Source organism: Amphiprion ocellaris, chromosome 19 (genome assembly GCF_022539595.1).
Source record: "Amphiprion ocellaris isolate individual 3 ecotype Okinawa chromosome 19, ASM2253959v1, whole genome shotgun sequence".
In the NCBI taxonomy this organism is placed as follows: domain Eukaryota; kingdom Metazoa; phylum Chordata; class Actinopteri; family Pomacentridae; genus Amphiprion; species Amphiprion ocellaris.
This window is the reverse complement of record NC_072784.1, coordinates 17,400,244-17,419,595: the sequence shown is the minus strand read 5'-3', so window position 1 is coordinate 17,419,595 and position 19,352 is coordinate 17,400,244. Positions and strand designations below refer to the sequence as shown.

Genomic DNA, 19,352 nt, shown 5'->3' with positions numbered 1-19,352 from the left:
CTGTTTTGTTTATTGCATTTCTGGTCATCTGAGTGTTTGTGTTCCAGGTTCTGCTGTAGCGGATTAACTTAGCGAGCGCAGTGGTTTCATAGTCGAGTAGCAAACCTACAAAAATAATAAACTGGAGTATTCCTTCTAGGTACTCACCCCAAACATTTGCCTTAGGTCAGGGTCCCGGAAGCGGAAGGGAATGTTGGAGACATGTAACCTTTTGGGCTGCTGCTTCTCTGAAGAGTCTGAGTGTTGGAGCTGGAGCTGCTGAGAGCCCTCTGTTTGCGTCACATCATCTGTCTGCCAGAGGGAAACAAACAGAGAAAAGACACAAGCTACTCATTAGCTGCTACAGAATACTGTACCTCCTGGTCCTGAAGCATGTGGAGGAGGAGAAGGAGGGGGGTTGAAAAAGTACGGTGGCAGGGTGCAGGGTGGGGTAGGAGGCCTGGCTGACTAACTTACTCAGCGTCTGCCATTTTTCAATCTGGCGAGAAAGCCAAAGCGATAAACAGCCGATGACTTATAGTGTCAAACCTGAGGTTGTGCATAACAAATCCACTTATTAATCTCTTGCACTTAGCTCTTGAGCAACAGGGAAGATTGAAGGTGCTGACAAAAAGGCGTGAATATAGATCCCACAGAGCCCTGACATGTCTAGACTAAAGACACATTATTGGTGACGTTTGCACACAGCCATCAGAGTGCGAGGCCCAAAGCCCTCAGCGTTGTTGTTTCCATCATTATGCGAATGCTATGCTGACATTTCTATACAAATGACATGTCTGATGTCAATGACTAATTCCACTTGTTTCTCTCTGTGACAGCAGTGATGAATTTCACAGAAGGTGCTGGTGGCTTGTCTGTTCAGATGGACCTCGTTTTTGAGGCAGTTTTATTTTCTGTGGACAAAACCTCACTGTTCAACTGCACAGTTTATCTTTTTATACACTATTGTGGATTAAGTCTGTCTGCACATATTTGGCATAGGAGATCGTGACTCTTGAAAATGTGAAAATGTATTTTATGCAACCTGTTTATGAAACTATTTACTGACATGTTGCCTCTGTGGTTACAGTTTGGTGAAGTTTAAGAAGCTGAACCTCATTAGTGAAATAAATAGTCAAGCATTTGGAAAAAGGATTATTTGCTTCTTACAGAGAGTTTTTTTTTATATATCTATATCTATATATCTATATCTATATATCTATATATCTATATATCTATCTATATATATATCTATATATCTATATATATATATATATATATATATAAAAATATATAAAACAGTATCTGTAAATGAGCATTAAATATGGAGGAAGAGCCAGGAGAAAATTAGCTTAGCTTAACATTAAAACTGAACGCAGGGCGAAACAACCAGCCTGGCTCTGCCCGAAGTTTAAAAAATATTTGCAGACTGTTGGAAAAACATACTCAAGTGTATAACCATTTGGGTAATTTGAACCATGTGTTTACATATGTTTATATAATCACAGAAGTTAAATGTAATGATAATAAATATTTAGAAGGGTGAAAATCACGATATGTGAGGAAGGGCTGTGTGTGAGCTGTCCAAGACAGCTTCAATAAAATTTGTAAGTCCTATATGTGTCATTTCACCTGTTCAGAAGATGTTGCAAGGACACAACGCAGGCTGAACAGAGATTGTACGAGGTTTTGATGAAACGACACGTAGCACCTGAACACGAGAGCAGAATTTAGGGGATCCTGATACACTGGTGGGCCTATGATGTATACTGGAAAGGGTAAAGAATTGCATTTAAGTTGAGGCATTCCGTGACAATGTTTAGCTGCTTTGGAGACCAGCTCGATTTGTTTGTATTCTCTAAATAATTGTATGAAAAGTGGACCAAAGACCTCTAACTCTGCTCCTTTTTTGTCTCAAGTGTGTGGAATAATTCAGCAAATGGTGCAGTATAAAAATCTTCACCACGCTACTAATGCCTCTACTGCTCAATAGTTAATATGTATCTTGTTTTTTATGCTGTTCACAAACAGATATAAAAAACAACAATTTGCAGCTTTATAGTAAGTGGAGTTATATGCTGGCAGTTGGATGCAGTGACTTTCTGCAGTCTTGTCCCAGTGAGGTTGCCAGGTATGGTCCCAGTGTGGTTGCCAGGTATGGCACCACTGTCTCTAAGACGTATACTAAAAGCTGTAATTACGCACCATACATATCTGACAACTGTAAAGCTGGGAATAGTGCTCACATGTACTAAGCAGATCAATAAACAAGATCTGCCCAAATAGTTTCAGCTCCAAAAACCACAAATTGGCATTTGACATGTAGTCTTATAGAGATAAAAAAAAAACAAACAAAAAAAACAAGATGCTCCCTGTTAATTAGAGAGTTTTATAGATCTTGGTAGGCAGATACTTGAACTATGAAAAAGCCGGTCATGGTTTAAAGAGACCAGCGCTGACTGATGGTGGGTGACAGGAAATGAACAGCAAAGCATCCCCCGGATTTCCTAAGAGGTTTTCCAAATCTGTGCAACAGCACTGCACAGCTTCCACATTTGCCTCTGAGAGAACACAGTAATTACTCCCATAACCACAAGAGGTCACCCATCAGGAAAAGATAAAGTTTGTTTTGGGCATTTTAACAAAAACAAATGCTGTGGTTTCTCTGGTAGGGGACAGTCTCTGTTTCGCAATGGCAAGCAATTGAATAAAATGAACAAAAACGAGCCCTGATTCAGTGTGGGTGACTCTGGAAAGGCCTAAATAAAGAAACACAGAGAGAGGAGGGGAAGATGAGAAATGAGAGAGTGGAAGTGGCAGATATTGAACACAAAAGCTGTTTGAATGTGATATGTAAACTGTAAGGTCTCCTGGGAAGTGCTCTCTGAGCATGGCAAACACGCTATACACTGGCTGGGAAGTCACATACACAGGCACAATCTTGTACTGATACAGACGTGAAAAGAGAGTAGGTTATTGCTAGAGTACAAACGGTTCAAATGACACACACACTTGCTCGGTGATAACCCTCACCCTGCTCCGAGGCTGTCACATGGCTGCAGGCCTCCCTTAGTGATACATTTCCCACCATTTAGGAAATGGGGTAGGGATTTATTCATTATAATTCATCATCACAGTATTATCATTATCATCATGATCGTAATGATGATCGCCTTTATTATTCTCATTATCATAATCACAATCTCCACTGTAATGGCCGTCATTTATTTGGTTTTTATGGCCCATTCCGAGATGGTGACATACATTGTTAACAGTGACAGTTGTTTGATTCAAGGTCCCACTTTGTCTCCCCTGCAGTCATCCAGGTAGGGCACGTTGGTGGCAGCTTCCTAAGTCCCGCCTGGGCTTGACGGTGTCCGGACCAGAGGTTAACAAGTGGTAAAGGACACAGGAGCCGGAAAATGCACTAAGCTGGGCGGCCGGCCGGCTGGTAAGGACTGGATTTGTGACAGAGAGAGACGGGCGGAGGGGTCTTAACTCTGCTGTGTCCTCGCGCGCTGGAGGTTAATAGCCTGAGTAGCCATGTTGGGCCCTGGGGGTGACACATTGCAGACAGATGCTGGGACCGTGGAGGGTGACAAGGTACCAGAGCCCCGCGGGTCAATCTGTTTCATCGGTCACACATGACACTATCGACCTTTAGCGTATGTTGCCAGACTACTGAGCACCACTGTCCTCCAGCTCTGTCTGTCTGGCTTTTTATCACGGCAGGCGCAGTCGCGTGTTTGCAGACATCCAGATTAACTTTCACTCGGCGCTCAGACAGGCCAGCAGCACGCTGACATCGGGGGCAAATACACATATGGAGAACACAAATACTGAATTACTGACTCCCAAGCACCGCAGACGGCATACTACTAACTCAATAACTTCTGAGTGTCACTGAGATCCGGGGACAACTGCCTCTGCGCACTGCTCCCGAGGCTCCAACCTGCCTGCCTGGTTGTGAGATGGTGGTGCAGCAGTGGAAAATAATTACCTCCGTATTACCATAGGAGGCCACCTTCAGTGGCACTTTACTGTCCCGACAGCTGCTGTCATGGGGAGGAGGAGGCGGGATGCAAAACACGCCATTGCCGCCAAAGCCAGCAAACCTAAGAGTGAGAGAGCTGTCAACTCCAGCAACTCTCCGGCTTCCTGTTCAGTCATTTCTCTAAAAGACTCCCTTGCTGTTATTTGCAAATCGCCTGCAAAGTGCTCTGCTCAGCACTTTCCCCCTCCTCGCAGAGTGGCATTACAAGAGCATAATTGAAACTATCTGATTGGAATGCTGCCAAGCAGGTAGATTACATCCGATTAAATAGGAGTTGGGGTGGGGGGCGGAGGGGTTTGGAGTCTTCCCTCACAAGAATTATAATGCCAGAGCTTTAATTCATTATTTTCCTCTTCCGGTCCTCCGCTGTTTGTTTTCTTTTTCGAAAGGAAGCTGCAAATATAACCTCTCCATCACCTGAGAGAGTAGCGAGTGAGCGTGGAGTGCAGGGTCTGCTCCCTCCTCATCTCCCTGATTCATATAAAGTAGCTAAAGGTACGGGAGCTATTTTGAGCATTCAGGCGGCGGCAAGTCCCATTCATTTTCTGCATAGACAATGTTAGGCACTTGAAGCACCAATAAAGCACAATGGGCATGGAACTCTCCTCTCTGAATCATCAATCCCGCTGTATTTGAAAATATCTGCTACTTTGATATTAAAATGTCACAGGTTCCAGTCTGGAGACGGCTACAACTCTCAGCTGAGCCTAAAGTTCAGATTCTGGGTCATTTTTGGGAGAATTAAGTAACTATACTACAGGATTTGTGCCCCAGCTGCAACAATGAAGTGCTTGTTTTCTTCATATCCTATTGTATCACTTTTTTTTTCTGTCCAAAGAAACAAAGAATTAATTCTAACAAGTTTTGTGTGTATCCAAACCTGATATATCTTATTTTGTCTGTGCAATAACAGCTCTATTGTTGTTCGAAAACTATTAAAAGTAAACCAAGAACCACATTGTTGCACTGGGTGACGTGTTTCTTCACTATCAAGGGCAGATGCACAGTAGCTGGAAATTCATGCTGCTGGAAATTCTCACTAGAGTACCAAATGTGCATTAATGCGCAGCTGAAAATAGTCCCCAACAAACAGTTTTCTCCTGATTGCTAAAAACTCCAGCATCCAGCTGTGTCAAGAAATCACTGAGCCTTTTTAAAAAGTCAAACTATATATTTGTGAGCTGTATTTATAAAAAAAAAACAAAAACAAAAAAAACCCACCAAACATTTTTGAGTGTGACTACAGAGTGGGGAAGTTAGAAAGTTTTATATTTTTAGTTTTGGACTTTTCACAAGACTCAATTATTTGTTGATTGTAATGAGATGACAGAATAACACCAGATTTAGCCTCTAAATGATCCAGGAGAGTTTTTGTGTTAAGCAATATTAAGGATATCTTTGAAAAGGGGACACAGTGGAGGGAAATCGGTGACTCCTCCCTCTCACAGATAACACAGTCATCCCTTTTTAATAGCGGCCTACATGCTGCCATCAGCACCGTCTCTGAAAGCTACACCCTGGTGGTGTCTCAATCCCTTAAACGCAGCTCATGAGAGATGAGAAAGAGTGTGCGCGTGTATGCATGAATGTTTGCATGTGCTCGCCCATGTTTTCTGCATGCCCTTGTGTGTTCATATGTGTGTGTGTGCCTATGTTATCACAGTCCCCCAGAATACCCTTTGGAAAGTCTTCATGCCGCTGACACGGGCTGTGAAAAATCTGGAATTGAGTGCTGCCCTAACGCCACAGCCTTAATTTGTTATCTGAAAAGAGAATGATTACTCATGAAATTCAACCAAACCTCAGACTATTTGAACTGAGCCAGATAACGAGCTCAGTTTTTTTTTTTTTTTTTCTCTAGCCGAGCTCCCTGGCAGCCCTCTGCTACCCTCATCTCTAAGGATTTGGAGAAAAGTTGGGGGCTGCCTCTCTTCCTCAAGTCGCCTGCTTTCAAGTCAGCTTGTTTGAACGTGGCACAGAGTGAGGTCCCAGAGGTCTGGCTCTGGACAACGCCACCTTCCCAGTACAGACAAGGGACTGGTAGACACAGACGGAAACAAAGAGGCGAAGCGATGAGAGTCCCCAAGCCTTATTAAAACACACACTCTCTCTCCGTTCTCAGCAGGGAATTCACTCAGAATCCATACGTTTCACTGAATTTTCACTCTCTCGACTCTTTTTAAGTCTTTAAGTCGAGAAGATGTGCAGAGTAAAGCGTCGTCGTGGGGTAGAGAAGCTGAGCGCAGCAGAGTCGAGCCAAGGGAAGGAGGACGAGGAGGGGGAGATTCACAGTGAGTAGCTGATCTGCTCCCTCAATCTGTGTTTCTGCAGGGTGCCCTAATCAAAGGCACCCGGGCCCGTCTGTGGCACCCAGAGCAAACAGGCTGGGTCTGTCATTAAAGCTGGGGAACACAGCGGTGGGCGACACTACACCAGCGGCCCCCGAGGATTAGACTCTCTGTTTACACCCCACTAATCTCATCCCTCTGTCCTCCCTGAGAAAAAGATGGGTGAAAGTGGGGGAGAGCAGGGGGATGCACAGAATGAAGATGGAGGAAAAGCAGCAAGAAGGGGAAGAGTATGAAGGAAAAGCAAGGCGAGCTCTCATCTCTCCATGGCCACCATCTCTGGGCTTTTTTCACAGCGGGTGAGCAGATGAAATGAAATCAAATGCGAAATGGAGAGAGAGAGAGAGAGAGAGAGAGAGAGAGAGAGAGAGAGAGAGAGAGAGAGAGAGAGAGAGGGGAGACAGGGAGAGATAGGGTAGCGGGGGAGTGGTGTACAGTGTCGGAGGGGGAGGAAGGAGGAGGAGGAGACTGAACCTCCTGCCAAGTCTCTCCTCACTTTAAACTCTCTTGTGTCAGCCATTACTGTAAGTGCAGCACATAACCATGGAGCGGTTGGAGAGCGTCACACAAATCTTCAAATCAAACATTGCTACATTACAGGCCGATGATAATACGCCATCCACTGCTATTGCGCTGCTTGTGCCATATAAGCATTTTTCTGCTGCCAAATTTTCATGGCTGTCCAGTAACCGTGAGGCTAGAAAAATGGAGTTATTGACGACGCTCTTTATGAGTGACCCGGATTCCTCTCGGGAGGGCCGTGGCCTTGCCGTGACCTCTTGCAGCAGGTGTTTTCATGCTAAAGGTCTTTTTTTCCCCCATCTCCGCCAGTATTATCCACCTTTTCAGACGAGAATCAAAGTTCGAAGCTAAGTCGTTCTCCCTTTTATCTGTATCTACCTTCTTGTGAAGGTAAATCCCAGGTCAAGGAATTTTATATAAGCATATCAGTACATAAGAATGAAATGTATAATTATATATAATTTAGAATTTCGCTCACTTACAAGCCTTTGCCAGAGGTTTGTTTTCTACCAAGAGTGCCAGCACTTCAAACACATGCGCTCTAATGCTGAGGTGAAAAAGGAATGAAAACAGGGATTCTATCATGTCCCGGCACAGAAGATGATGATGTCTTATGTTTAAAGGAAAATCGTTGAGTGTAGTTAGAGATAATGAGATGATTTGACTGAGCAGCAGCTACTTTTGGCTCGTGGAGAGAAGTGCATCTCTCTTTTTGCTCCTTTAACTGAGACCAACACGATGAGGGAGGAGGGAAGGGCGTGTCTGCCTTTCAGAGAGCTTGAATCATTCATGTCTACAGCATGTCAAATCTCCTTCACGCAAATAAATAAAACAGCCCAGGTTGACTTGTTTTTTGAGGCAGCCCCAAACGGTTCTTCAGATATGCACTTTCATTTTTTAAGAGCACATTTTCAGTCAGATTCACCTCCATCATCAAGCGCTGAACTTGGCCTGGACATCAAAGTCTGCTGCTGCTCATGAATGTGCAACGCTGTAACTCTCGCTCTTGACTGACTCGCATTTTTAACCCTCACCTGGTATTAAAAAAGGTCATTTTTTTGTGTTTGTGATGCAGAAAACACCCAAATTAAAGAGTGAAAAAGAAGATAGGGAGAAAAAATGACTGGTATTTGTATCTCCATCACAACACCACTTATGTAACTGCAAAATTTCCAAATGTATCATACATAAATGTAATTCAGCTACAAAATGTAAATGTAAAATGTAAAAATGTAAATATGCTACATTAATGCAGATGGGCCACATTTGCATGTTAAATTGTGTATAGGATAATTTTCTAAAGTCCCTTAATAAATAATCTGTTTACATACGTTGTTTAAGAGCATGTATAATTATATAAATTAGTGTTTATGTGAGGTATGATTAAAGGTCAAATGCTAGAATTACACTAGATTTGTAACTGCTAAAATGCATTTAATGCTGTATGTAAGTGAGTTGGATTTGGGGCAAATTTTCTAAATCCGTATTTCTGAACAGCACAGAGAGATATTCTTGATGGCACATACATTAAGACGGCAGAGCTCTCAGGCTTAATAATAATAATAATAATAATAATAATAATAATAATAATAATAATAATAATAATAATAATAATAATAATAATAATAAAAAATCTGCTAACTACTTAGTAAAAGAAAAATCAAGGAGAGGAAACAAGTTGGAAAAAAACTGTTTCACCATAGCCACAAGTCACATTGTTTTTCTGTTACTGCTAATAAAGTAAAGAAGCACAATTTGGCAATTATATATTGATATTAAATAATACATTCAAAAATAAAAGATAAAAGAATGGTAATATGAATATATTTTACTTGCTGACAGCTTGTTGAGAACAGTGTTTGCAGGTGATGAAGGGCACTGACCGGTGCGGTCGTGGTGGCGGTGATGGTGGGTGTGCTGTTGTCAGTGCCGGCCGGCTCGCTGTGCGTCTGTGTGGGCGTGTAGAGCGTCATGGCGTGCTCAGGAACCCGGCTCTGCCCGGTGTAGTCCTGTGTCGGGAGCGGGTGCGGTGCCGCGAACTCTGCGGGGATGCCATTCTGTGGGGGAGGCGGGTATTGGGCTGGGGTGTACGGCTGGGCCATCGCTTCTGGGGGGTTGGTGGCCTCTTGGTTACCCTGCCAGAAACACACAGCGGGAGGCAAGCATTAGAACTGCGCTTGAAATCCAAGTTAAAGTACATTGTTTGACTTGTACAAACAGCATGAAAGACATGCAAGTTCCCTGGTGTGGTAGGGAAGCAACCGGGGAGAGTTGTCCTGCAAACCAACTAAGTCAGGGGGAAACAGCCATCATATCACATCTCAGCTCACATTAGAGGAATCCTTGATCTTCGCTAATGAACACAGTTTATGTTGTAGAGCATGGCTTGCTGTTGGAGGGGCAAGAGTCAGGGGGAATCGCAGTTGCACTTGTGGCAAAGCACAAGAGGAAAGATCAATTAATTGATAAAATTTTGATTAGAGCCTTTGATTTCAATGACAGGTCTGTTAAACTAGCAGCTGCTGCATCTCCGAGCTCCACTTTCAGACTTTTAACAGCAACCTGCGTCTCGCTTTTAAAAACTTTCCTTCCACTTACGCTGCCTGCCTTTGTTTCTACTAAGTAAAGCGCCAAAATGATACTCGAGTTTTCTGTCATTTTTTTTTATATCTCTTTGAAATCTAAAATCCACTCAGTTTTAATTTTCAGCCGTACATGGATCTTTGTGAATTAAAACTGGCAAACCTCTAGTTTAAATCAGCAAATATCTCATCAGAGAGTAAATGAATGGTGCCACCTCTTTGTACACAATGAAGACGCATTTCCACATTACTCAAAAAAAAAAGAAGTTTAATGCTAAACCCCAGTCCTATTCGTATAACTCTGATTCTTCCATATGCTGCCAGAACACTCAGTATGTGGTATCTGCACCACATATGTTTTTTAGTCTCTGCTACTGACTTAAGAGATAGATGGCCCTTTGCAATGAAGCAGTTTCACAGACCCTTTGTCTCGTGTGGATGCTTGAGATGATGAGCTGCAGAAATAATGGACTTTTCTGGCTGGTGCACATTGTTAAACTCTGTAATGGCTGGACTACACAAGTGCATGCCTTATTGTTGCAAAGCACTCGGCTCTGTGAATTCAGACTAATGAGCAGAACAGTGAGATCAGTGCTGCTGGAGCGAATATCCATCCCAACATTAAAAACACAGAGGGAAAGGTGAGACAATAACACTGAAATCCAATAACACCCCCTGCAAATACCCTCAATCAAATTTAAAGATACAGATCATGCGAGCTCAAAGCATAACTCTTTCGATAAGCGAGGAGGAGAGAAAGGCACACAATAGCAGCCAGAAGTAAGGGTTCATGATTGGAGAAAAACAATAACAGTAAACAGAGAAGTTTCTGTCTCTTCCTTTACAAGCCGGCTGGGGATGGTGAGATAGTAGATAAATGTGTTTTATTCTGCTTTTTTTATTTATTTTTTTCGCTGCTGTGGCGTTTGGCCTCCTTCTGCGGATTTCCAAAGAAAGCTCTATCTGGGCAAGAGGAGGCTGCGGTTTTAATGAGAGAGCTGAGCAACACCATGCTGTAAATGTTGTGGAAATAATTCTACTCTGACGTGTTGGCAAACAAACCTCGGTCTAAACTGTGCTCTGCCAATTAAGGAAATGCTCCATTATCTAAATGAAAAAAGAGAGAAGACTTGAGAGACTAGAAGGATTGACCAGCGTCCTGCAGCCTGCCAGGCCTGAAGGCTGCTCCTGCTGGAGGACTGGACCCTCACTCCTGCCTGACCTAATCCCCCTCTTCTCCTTTTCATTATACAATATTTCTAGCTCCTCTGTCTCTCCCTCAATCCCCCCGCTCCCCCCTTTCCCTTTCATGCTCATCTCTTCCTCCCTCCTCTCTTTTTATGCAGAAAGTTTTTTAATCTCTACCCCTGTGCTCTACTTTTCCTCTCCCTCCAGTCATGGCATTATATAACACACTTGCATTGCGGGGCATCCTAATTCAAGGAAGCTCTTGATGTTGGCAATTTTCAACTTCTAAGCGCCCATTTTAAAGGAGAATGGGGTTGGTTACCTAAAAAAAGATGCACCTCCTAGTATGACAGCTGAAAGTACTACCAGAACCCGTGTCCTCCTTTTAACCGGCCTGCGCGAGCCGTCAACACGTCAACAGTCCAGCAGAGAGAGAGAGAGAGAAAGCTCAGCAGCCCGGAAACAAGAAGGTGCTGTGTTTGTACATCAAACACTGCTCATGTCATTAAAGAGATCAAAGCTTCAGTTATGTCTTTTATTTAGTCACTGTCAAGACTGCAGCCTATGGTCCTGATCGGTGTTTTTTAAGAATTTACAGAGGAGCGTGTTTACTGCTACTCAGGTTCTGATCATCATCATACATCCAGGTTTCAAGACTTCAGGACAAACCTCATTATACTACTTTGATTTAATCCAGGATGTGGTTGCACCTTAGGCTGTCAAAAAAACACAGACCTCTCATTAGTTTCTCAGTGAGATCTCTGCATTGGCACAGGAGGCGTCTTTATGCAGGAGGCTGCAGCAATATGCAGGGTCATGCGGCAAAAAAGGTATTACCACAATAAATTGCGATGTCATCCTGCAACGCACTACTTTGGTTAATATAATACACGCAAACGTATATGACACTGTGGTACGAACTGTATGTAATGAATACGTTGTGACTGTCCAGACAGACAAAACAATTGCTGCATTGATCCTCAGAGTTGTAACATTCTGTCCTATAGTATTACAAACAGCTGTGGATGTATTACTTAACCGCTGGAACTCCCAACCCTTCTGGTAGGTTTGAAAGGCCTGTCGCCTTTAAAAAATATCACCAAAAATGACACCATTTACAACATCTGAAAAAATTGTTGGGTTTTTACGTTTTCAGTTGTCCATGACTTACTCATGTGTGACATAATTTGAGTCTGTGGCTCACAAAAAGCCAAAAATAATACTTTTTAACAACAATCTGTGAAAAAGAAAAAAAATTCTGCACTCCTTGGCGTAACCGAAACGCAAGTGGGGACTCAGCTGTGACCAACAGACACATGACAAAATTAAGAAGCTTTTAGCCCAAACTAGGCTGAACTGCAGGTTGTGTACATAGCAGGCATTGGAGGCAAGTATAGAAAAATAAAACCTGTAAAATATGTACAGTATAGAGATTCACTTTTCCTTTTATTCAGTTTTAGTGACATCTGTGGACCCTTGTAAAATTTTGCCCACGTTTCCTTTTTTTTTTGTAATTTTTTAGAAGATAATAATCAAAGAAATTCATCTTTGTTTTGTCTTTTTGATGACGTAGCATTCTAACTATCATACTACACAAAACATGTTTCTAAGTTATCTCTACTTTCATTCATGGTTGTGCTGTTTTCATAGGGGTTCAGGACTTTATACTGCCACAATGAGTAGAAAATGTGACTAGAGCAAAAAAGATCCAGAGACTGCATGGGGCTTAGAGGGTTAAACTAAACTTCCTCGATCATATTCATCTTCTCACTGCTGCCTCCACCGACATGACGTTAGTTTTGGTCTGCCATGTGAACAGATGTTCTCTCTTAATCTACTATTAGCTGATCAATAAAGCAAGAAAAATGATGTACATGCTGAAAAGAAAATTAAAGATAAAAATATTGTTGTTCTTGTCTTCCATTAATAACAATTAAATGCCAATCCAGCAGAGTGGTGCATGAAGCAGTGTCCTGCCAACCAGAAACCAAATTACATTTGGCTTAAACTGTTTAGGTAACTAAGTTGGAACAAAAATGACAGAGTGCCTACAATTTGAAGGGGCCTGCGCAGAAAATTGTAAAATACTAGAATCATGTCTGCACAGAGCTGGATAAAATGGTTTCTTTGTGTTATAAATGTCATACTTCAAATGTGCTCACAACATGATAAAATGCATGTAAACAAACACACTGTGTTGCTGGACTGCAGCATTAATCAGCAGGTGGTGCTGACTGTATTCTCAGCTTATTTTCTCTGTATCCTTCTGGTGCTGGAATAAAATTCCCTAAAAACATGACATTTTTATTTGAGCGCTTTATTCTGTTTACTGTTTCTGCTGAGCACATTGTAGGGGAGCTTCTAGTTTTAGTTTGTTGTTTACTGTATCCTCTGTGTTTTACTGGACAGTTCCCAAGTTTTTAGGGAAATCTATGGTGCAGTTTACTGTTCTGTTTCTTCCTCATGCCTCGGTTCTGCATTAGTCATGACATGTTCTACTAAACCTTTTAAAGCGTCATCTGCCTTCGAGTGTCCCTCTGTGCTCAGGTCAAAATCTGAATCGTTATACTCACAGCGCACACAGGCCAGTGTATCTGTGTCAGGTCTGCTGCTATTTGAGCCTTAAACAAGTGCAAAGGACTGAGACGGAGCCAAGTGACATACAAACAGGATAACAGCCTGGAGCTTGGTATCAGAGAAAGAAAACTACTAAAGTGTTGTAGCACCATGTCGCTGCTGTTTCAAAGGGCAGCAAGGCAAAAGCAAGGAGGCGGAGAGTACAGGCCTCATTAGCGAAACACAAAGTAACACTGGCTTTCGTATGATCTTCGCCTTCCTCTGATGTATGTGACAAACGAGTTATTCAACTGGAAATGAACTGGGAGAAGAAAAAAGGCCCATGCAAATCAGGGGAGTTGTGCTCATCCCAGTGCAACCACTCGCCCTTTTCACTGGGGCGAGTCAGCCCCGGCAAACATCCGCGGTGCTGTAATGAAAAGCCCTCCATGACAAACCAGTCAGGTACACAGTACATCTCATTCCACTGAAAAGAGATTGCTGTTCATTACGGCTGTGAACGAGCTGCTACGAGTTGTTGTTATATTGGGATCCTGGTGAGTGTTTCTCTACCTGCAGGCCTGTTTATGAGAAAAGAGCAGGTCCCTTTGCGACACTTTAATGCCCCCCTCGCATGGCCTGCAGCCATGAGCTGCCTAAACCTCATCTCCACGGGCACGGCGACGAAGAATAAAGGCAACCGGAGAGAGCAGCCTTTATCGATCTCTTTTCCTTTCCATTCCTCTCTCCCTCTTTCCTTCCATCTCTCCTTTCACCCCTTCTACTCCTATTACTGAAGAGCACAATAAAAAACACTATCTCTAATCTTAAGCACTCTCCTTGTGTAAAATTGGATTGGAAACCCTTACTTAAGGAGATCACTTTGGGAGTGGAGTTTTTGTTTTTACAGTCAGCATCAGGAGCCAAAGAGGTCAGGAAGGCCTTGTGGCAATGCCCACTGCTGAGGCTGCCAGTCTGAGAGAAACTCCCAGCGTACAGTGCTCCGAGAGAGACAGAGACTTTCACTGTTAACCCCAGTGTAGATGGTCAAGGCTATATTCCATCTCAGCAGGTACAACAGCTTGGCCGCTCGCCAGCTATCCGTGATCCTCTTTAGTAGCGCTGGGAGGGACGGTGTTGAGAGGCCAAGCGGAGATGGGCTGTGCAAATACAGGAGCTGTTAGGAGGAACTCATAACGGCAGAGTGCTGCACTGACTCATACGCGCGATGGAAGGTCAAAGAGCAACGCAAAGGCAAAATACGGCAGGCGACTAATTGCGTTGCATTGAATCCGGAGGGAAATCACTCAAATGGGAGCGGGCTGATCAATCTCGGCGATAGGAGCCGTGATGGAGTGGGCAGCTTTATGGCTTCAGCTCAGTCACACGCAGCTTGGATCATTTTTTAGCAAAGGCCTTTTCTGCTTTACATGCCTCCTACTGTATGACACTAATAGTCTAAAGAAGCAAGAAATGTTCCTCCTGACTCTATACATTAGGCAATTCAGATAGATTTATGATCAACTCTGCAGTGTTTTTGCATAATCCAAACAGCGTGAATACTTAACATACAGCACTGCTGTCTCGTTCCTTCATGGAAAACGTACACAAGCAGCTTGCTTTGTCAGATTACAGATGACATAACATTTTTTAAAGTGAACCTTAAGCTTTTTCAGGGCCCAAAAATTGTTCTCGTGTCATCCAAAGGCTCGTGCACCGAGCGTTCCTCTCTAGAACAATGCTCATTTGGTTTTAATGACCGGCTGACAGTGACAGAGGCAAACTTGTGACAAATCCCGTAGGGCCGTCACAGCACAAACCCGAGCCGAGTTTATTGTGAAAAGTGTAATGCAGCTCAGCGGAGGCCAACGCACGGCAATCAGTTGATGCAACACAAACGAAACACTGAGTGCTTTTCAGCCAGCTGCATGAAAGCCTCTTGTTGTCCCCGGCTCTGCTGCTGATGCTCGGTTAATTGTAGCCCCGTACACAGACAGTCAGGCAGGCAGGCGAAAAGACGGCCTGAGATGATTTCCACAGGCAACTGGCATTCATTTTGTCTTGAAGGCGCATAAATAAAGGCTGTCTAGCCGGGTCCATTTTAATTAGGCAAGCCACATGATCTTACTCCAAGTCTCTCTGTTAACACTCACCAGAGGCTGCAGCATGTGTTAATTACAACCACATGCCACACAGCGGATTCAAGGTGAGACAGAAAAGAGAAACTAAGAAGAGGTAAACAACAACAAAAACAAAACACCTTCAGCAGAGTTTCTCATGATGAGGCCCATATTTGGTGCAACGGCTATTCCCCTCCCCCAAGTCAACCAATTACAGCGAGCGCAAGAGAGAGAGCAGGGAGATGAGGAGAAGCAGCCCAATTTAATGCAGATTCACAACACACTCCCACCACTACCAAAAACCCCCGGTCTTCCTCACCACCACAGTAGGTTTCTGATTTCAAATAGGCTGGGGAGTGGGTTATTGTTTTGTCTCACATTTCCTCCCCTGCAAACTCCCATCTTTCCATTTTTCCATCTCATTTGTGAAAAAATCAATTCATGAAAATAAACACTCGGTGTCTTCACTCTGCGTCCAAGTCAATTTAGATTTTGTGCATGTTTCTGTCGCTCTTTTCTGAGAGGCGTGTCACATATGTTTCATCCCCTCTAACGTGATTTTTCCTCGTTATTGGGAGCACTTATTTGCTCCACGGCCTCGGATGGAGGTATTAGAAGGAGAGTTCATTTTCCTCAATCCCTTGCTGATTTCTTCATTACATTGCAGCGGAGGCACCGCACACGGAGCTTGTACCGAGATGGGACTGCTCTTAGCGGTGCGACTGCGAGTGTTACTATACCTCAGAGACGCTGGAGCGCCACTTAATAAACAGAGTAGACGGAGGATCACTTTGAACTCCTGTGACATGTAATGAACCTGTCTGTCTCAGCCACGGCGCTGTCTGGGCTTAGGCGCTGCATGGTAAAAGATGCAGATAAATAAATAAATAAACAGAAACACAACCAAATAAGCCTAGAGGCCCCGTGAAAAAGCCATCAGTTACACATGGTTAGACTCATAGCGTTTTGCCAACACCATAAGAGGAGATAATTGTCTGTTTCAGTGCTGTTGCCTCTTTTGTTGCATAACAGATATTTACATCTGGGACTAATTACTCCACACTGGGTGTCAAAATTTGGATTAACTTGTGGGATTCATCCGGTTCGGCGTTCAGACTCATTTATTTGAGAGAGGAGACAGCGTGCTCCTTTGACCTCATCAAGAACACACCAGAGAACTTTTTCATCTACTTCTGCTCTCTGATTTTTTCTTCTTCCAAAGTTGTCAGAACAAAGAGATATTGACGTATATTCCATTAAAAATCCTCCCAAACTGAACGACTTCTTTGAGATTGCTATTGATCACTAAGATAAAGACCTGAATAAAATGAAAACTGATAACCGAACGGTGGGAAGTTCTGTCACTCTGGTCATATAAACCCATAAATCAGTTCCACACCGTCGTCATGCCAGCGTACTGGTCCTCAGACTACAGATGAGTCTTTGGAGATCCAACAGGGGATAAAAATGCCAACATTTGTTTTAGAATCAGCTGATTGTCATGTTAATTCAGTCCTCTTTTTCTTTTTTTCGCATGCGGAGGTTATGATACTGGGGCCAGAGTTCCTCGTGGGGACAAAATGCCATTACTTAAGCATGCAGGAATCTCGACATGACATTCCTTGACCGCTGTGACAATGGCAAACATATGCAAATGAAGAAGAGTGCCACTCTCATTATGACCCTGTCACTGAGACTCTCACACCTCCCACTGGACCCCAAGCATGTCGGAAAAAGAAGGAAAACTGAAAAGGAGAGATAAACGGAGAAAGAAGGAGCGGAAATAACTGAATTCTGGGAGGAGAACAGGTGTAACACGGCCGCTTATCTCTTCATTCTCTTTGCTCTCTTATGACTCCCTTTGTATTTGCATCTATCGCTCTGGTTTCCATTGGCCTATTTGCCTCGTTGATTTTTTTTTTTGTCTTTGCTCTGCATTGAAAAGAGGGACAGGTTTACATGGGCGGGATTCTTTGAAGTGAAAATGCCGAGCACTCCCTGCTGTAGCCAAAGCTCATCTAATCAGGGGCTAATTCCAGTTATTAAGATTTGAGAGATAACTTTGATTCATCACAGTCCATCTACCCCAATCGGTTAATCACTGTCGCGCTAAGCTCTTTTTTAGTCATCCTTTTGTTTCCACTCCCTCTGGCACGCAGAGAGGGGGAATAAGAGAGATAGAAGAGAAGGAAAGGGAGAAGATATTAACAATATTAATGACCCGTGATTCTCGTCTCCTTAATGAGAAGGGTTATTAACTGTGATTATCCATGATGAAATGGTGGTAATTCTTGAAAGCTTGAGAAAACTTGTACAATCACTTGTCTACTGATTTGCTCCTGTGATGTTTAAGAAAGAGAAAAGGTGAGCATGGTGAGAAGGAGGATAAAGAGGTAGGGGCAACCTGGGGAAACGGCGATGCTCGCAGCGGGGAAGCTGGGAGGCAGGCTAAGGCAGCCCGTCTCCAGTCCCAGCGCTGCTGCATTTCAGAGTTAAAATCTGTCTTCTTCACAGAGATGAATCCAAACTCTGAAGTGCTTCTGCCTTTTTAAAGCCCCTGGCGCTGCGTCGACTTTCCGTCTCTCCTGATTCCTCTTCTGGTGGCTAACGAGTGGGCCAATGCACGCACCCAGTCGCCCATCTGCTGGTTGACACTGCTGAATGGCTGTTTGAACACCTATGCCGCTCTTGCCAGATCCCTGATACAGCATTTCCTCCACTCGGCCCTTTTTTCATTCCAATTATAGGAAGTTGCATGCTTGTGGAGTCCCTGTCGGCTCCATATGATTCCCTCAACAGAGGGGAAGGGACGGAGGGGAGGGAGAGGGGGTGCTGTCTGGTGAATCATTGATGTGCAGTCAGACTGTTTCATTGCAGATCTCTGTGTGTGTGTGTGTGTGTGTGTGTGTGTGCAAGAAGAGGGGGGTTAGCAGCAGACAGATAACAATCCTGAATTATGCATTACTGTCCCTTGTGAGGAGTTGAGGAGGGGGGTGGTTGGCGACGGGAATGAGCCACACTCCCTTATACCCCAGGGACAAATTTGGATAGAAAAGAGCTAGGTGGAGAGAAGTCGAGACCACCGTGAGCGCTACCTGACCACTTCAGATGCCTCTCTTTAGCTCAACGAACTTCTCAGACTCTGATGAGTGCCGTCTCATGCAGGCATCTGCAGGAGATCTCCAGGAAATAAGTTGAGGCAACAGCCCCCGTTATGAGGCCCTTTCTGTGGGTAATAATGCTAACAGGCTGGAGTAGCAGATTTGCCAACTTGTTTGTTAGATATTCTTTTAAAAGCATCTCTGGGAATTTAAGCCTGGGCCATGCGGAACACTATCACCATCCTAAAATTACACTGTATCACAGAAACACCTGCTGGGCCCATTTTAGATAATAATCCAATTTCTACATGCCAGTACAGCTCTCAGACTGGAGAAATTGGATTGTTTGCATTACTGACCTGTGGAGCAAGGCAGTCTGGGAAAAGCAACAGCCTTGAGGCTTTATTAGATGCAGTCGGTCTTTCATAAACAAAACCTTACTTTTCAAAAAGGTAAAAAAAAAAAAATCTACTAAATGTGGGTAAGCCAGCACTTTGTGGACACACTCCATTTATTTTCTCCAATTAAATCTCTTTAATTGGATTGAGGGCTGGCACCTGGTTTACACTCTGTCAACCACGCAATCCACAATAATTGATGCCAGAGCCAGGGTGTGTGCAGGCGTGGGGTGTGTGGCGATGGGGGAGGGATTTAGAGCATGTCTCACTACTCCACAATTTCACTCTGATCAATTTATCAATGGCCAGCCTCGCTGTCCACCAGCGTCCACTGCACTGAGATGGGAAATGCCTTTACACTGCAGGACAACATGCAGCCACACACACACACACACACACACATAGAAGTATTCAGAACCATTCTGAAAGTACAATGTACAAATACAGGGACAATGCTTTAAAAATCTATGTAAAACTCATCATCTAGATAAAAATTGCCTGAAA

The 19,352-nt window shown here is 43.6% G+C and overlaps 1 protein-coding gene across 12 annotated transcripts in view; it reads right to left on the bottom strand.

Moving 5' to 3' along the window:
- The window catches only part of LOC111562889 (RNA binding protein fox-1 homolog 3-like), a 530,604-nt gene that overhangs the window by 37,931 nt on the left and 473,321 nt on the right, over positions 1-19,352 (bottom strand). For 9 of the 12 annotated variants that reach the window (XM_023261674.3, XM_023261666.3, XM_023261665.3 and 6 more), the window contains 2 exons: positions 8,736-9,038; positions 148-291 (listed from right to left, as the gene is read on the bottom strand). In XM_023261674.3, the coding sequence (XP_023117442.1) occupies positions 148-291; positions 8,736-9,038 (447 nt within the window). The remainder of the gene's footprint in view (positions 1-147; positions 292-8,735; positions 9,039-19,352) is intronic. The other 3 variants (XM_055005208.1, XM_023261672.3, XM_023261673.3) reach the window with 1 other exon arrangement.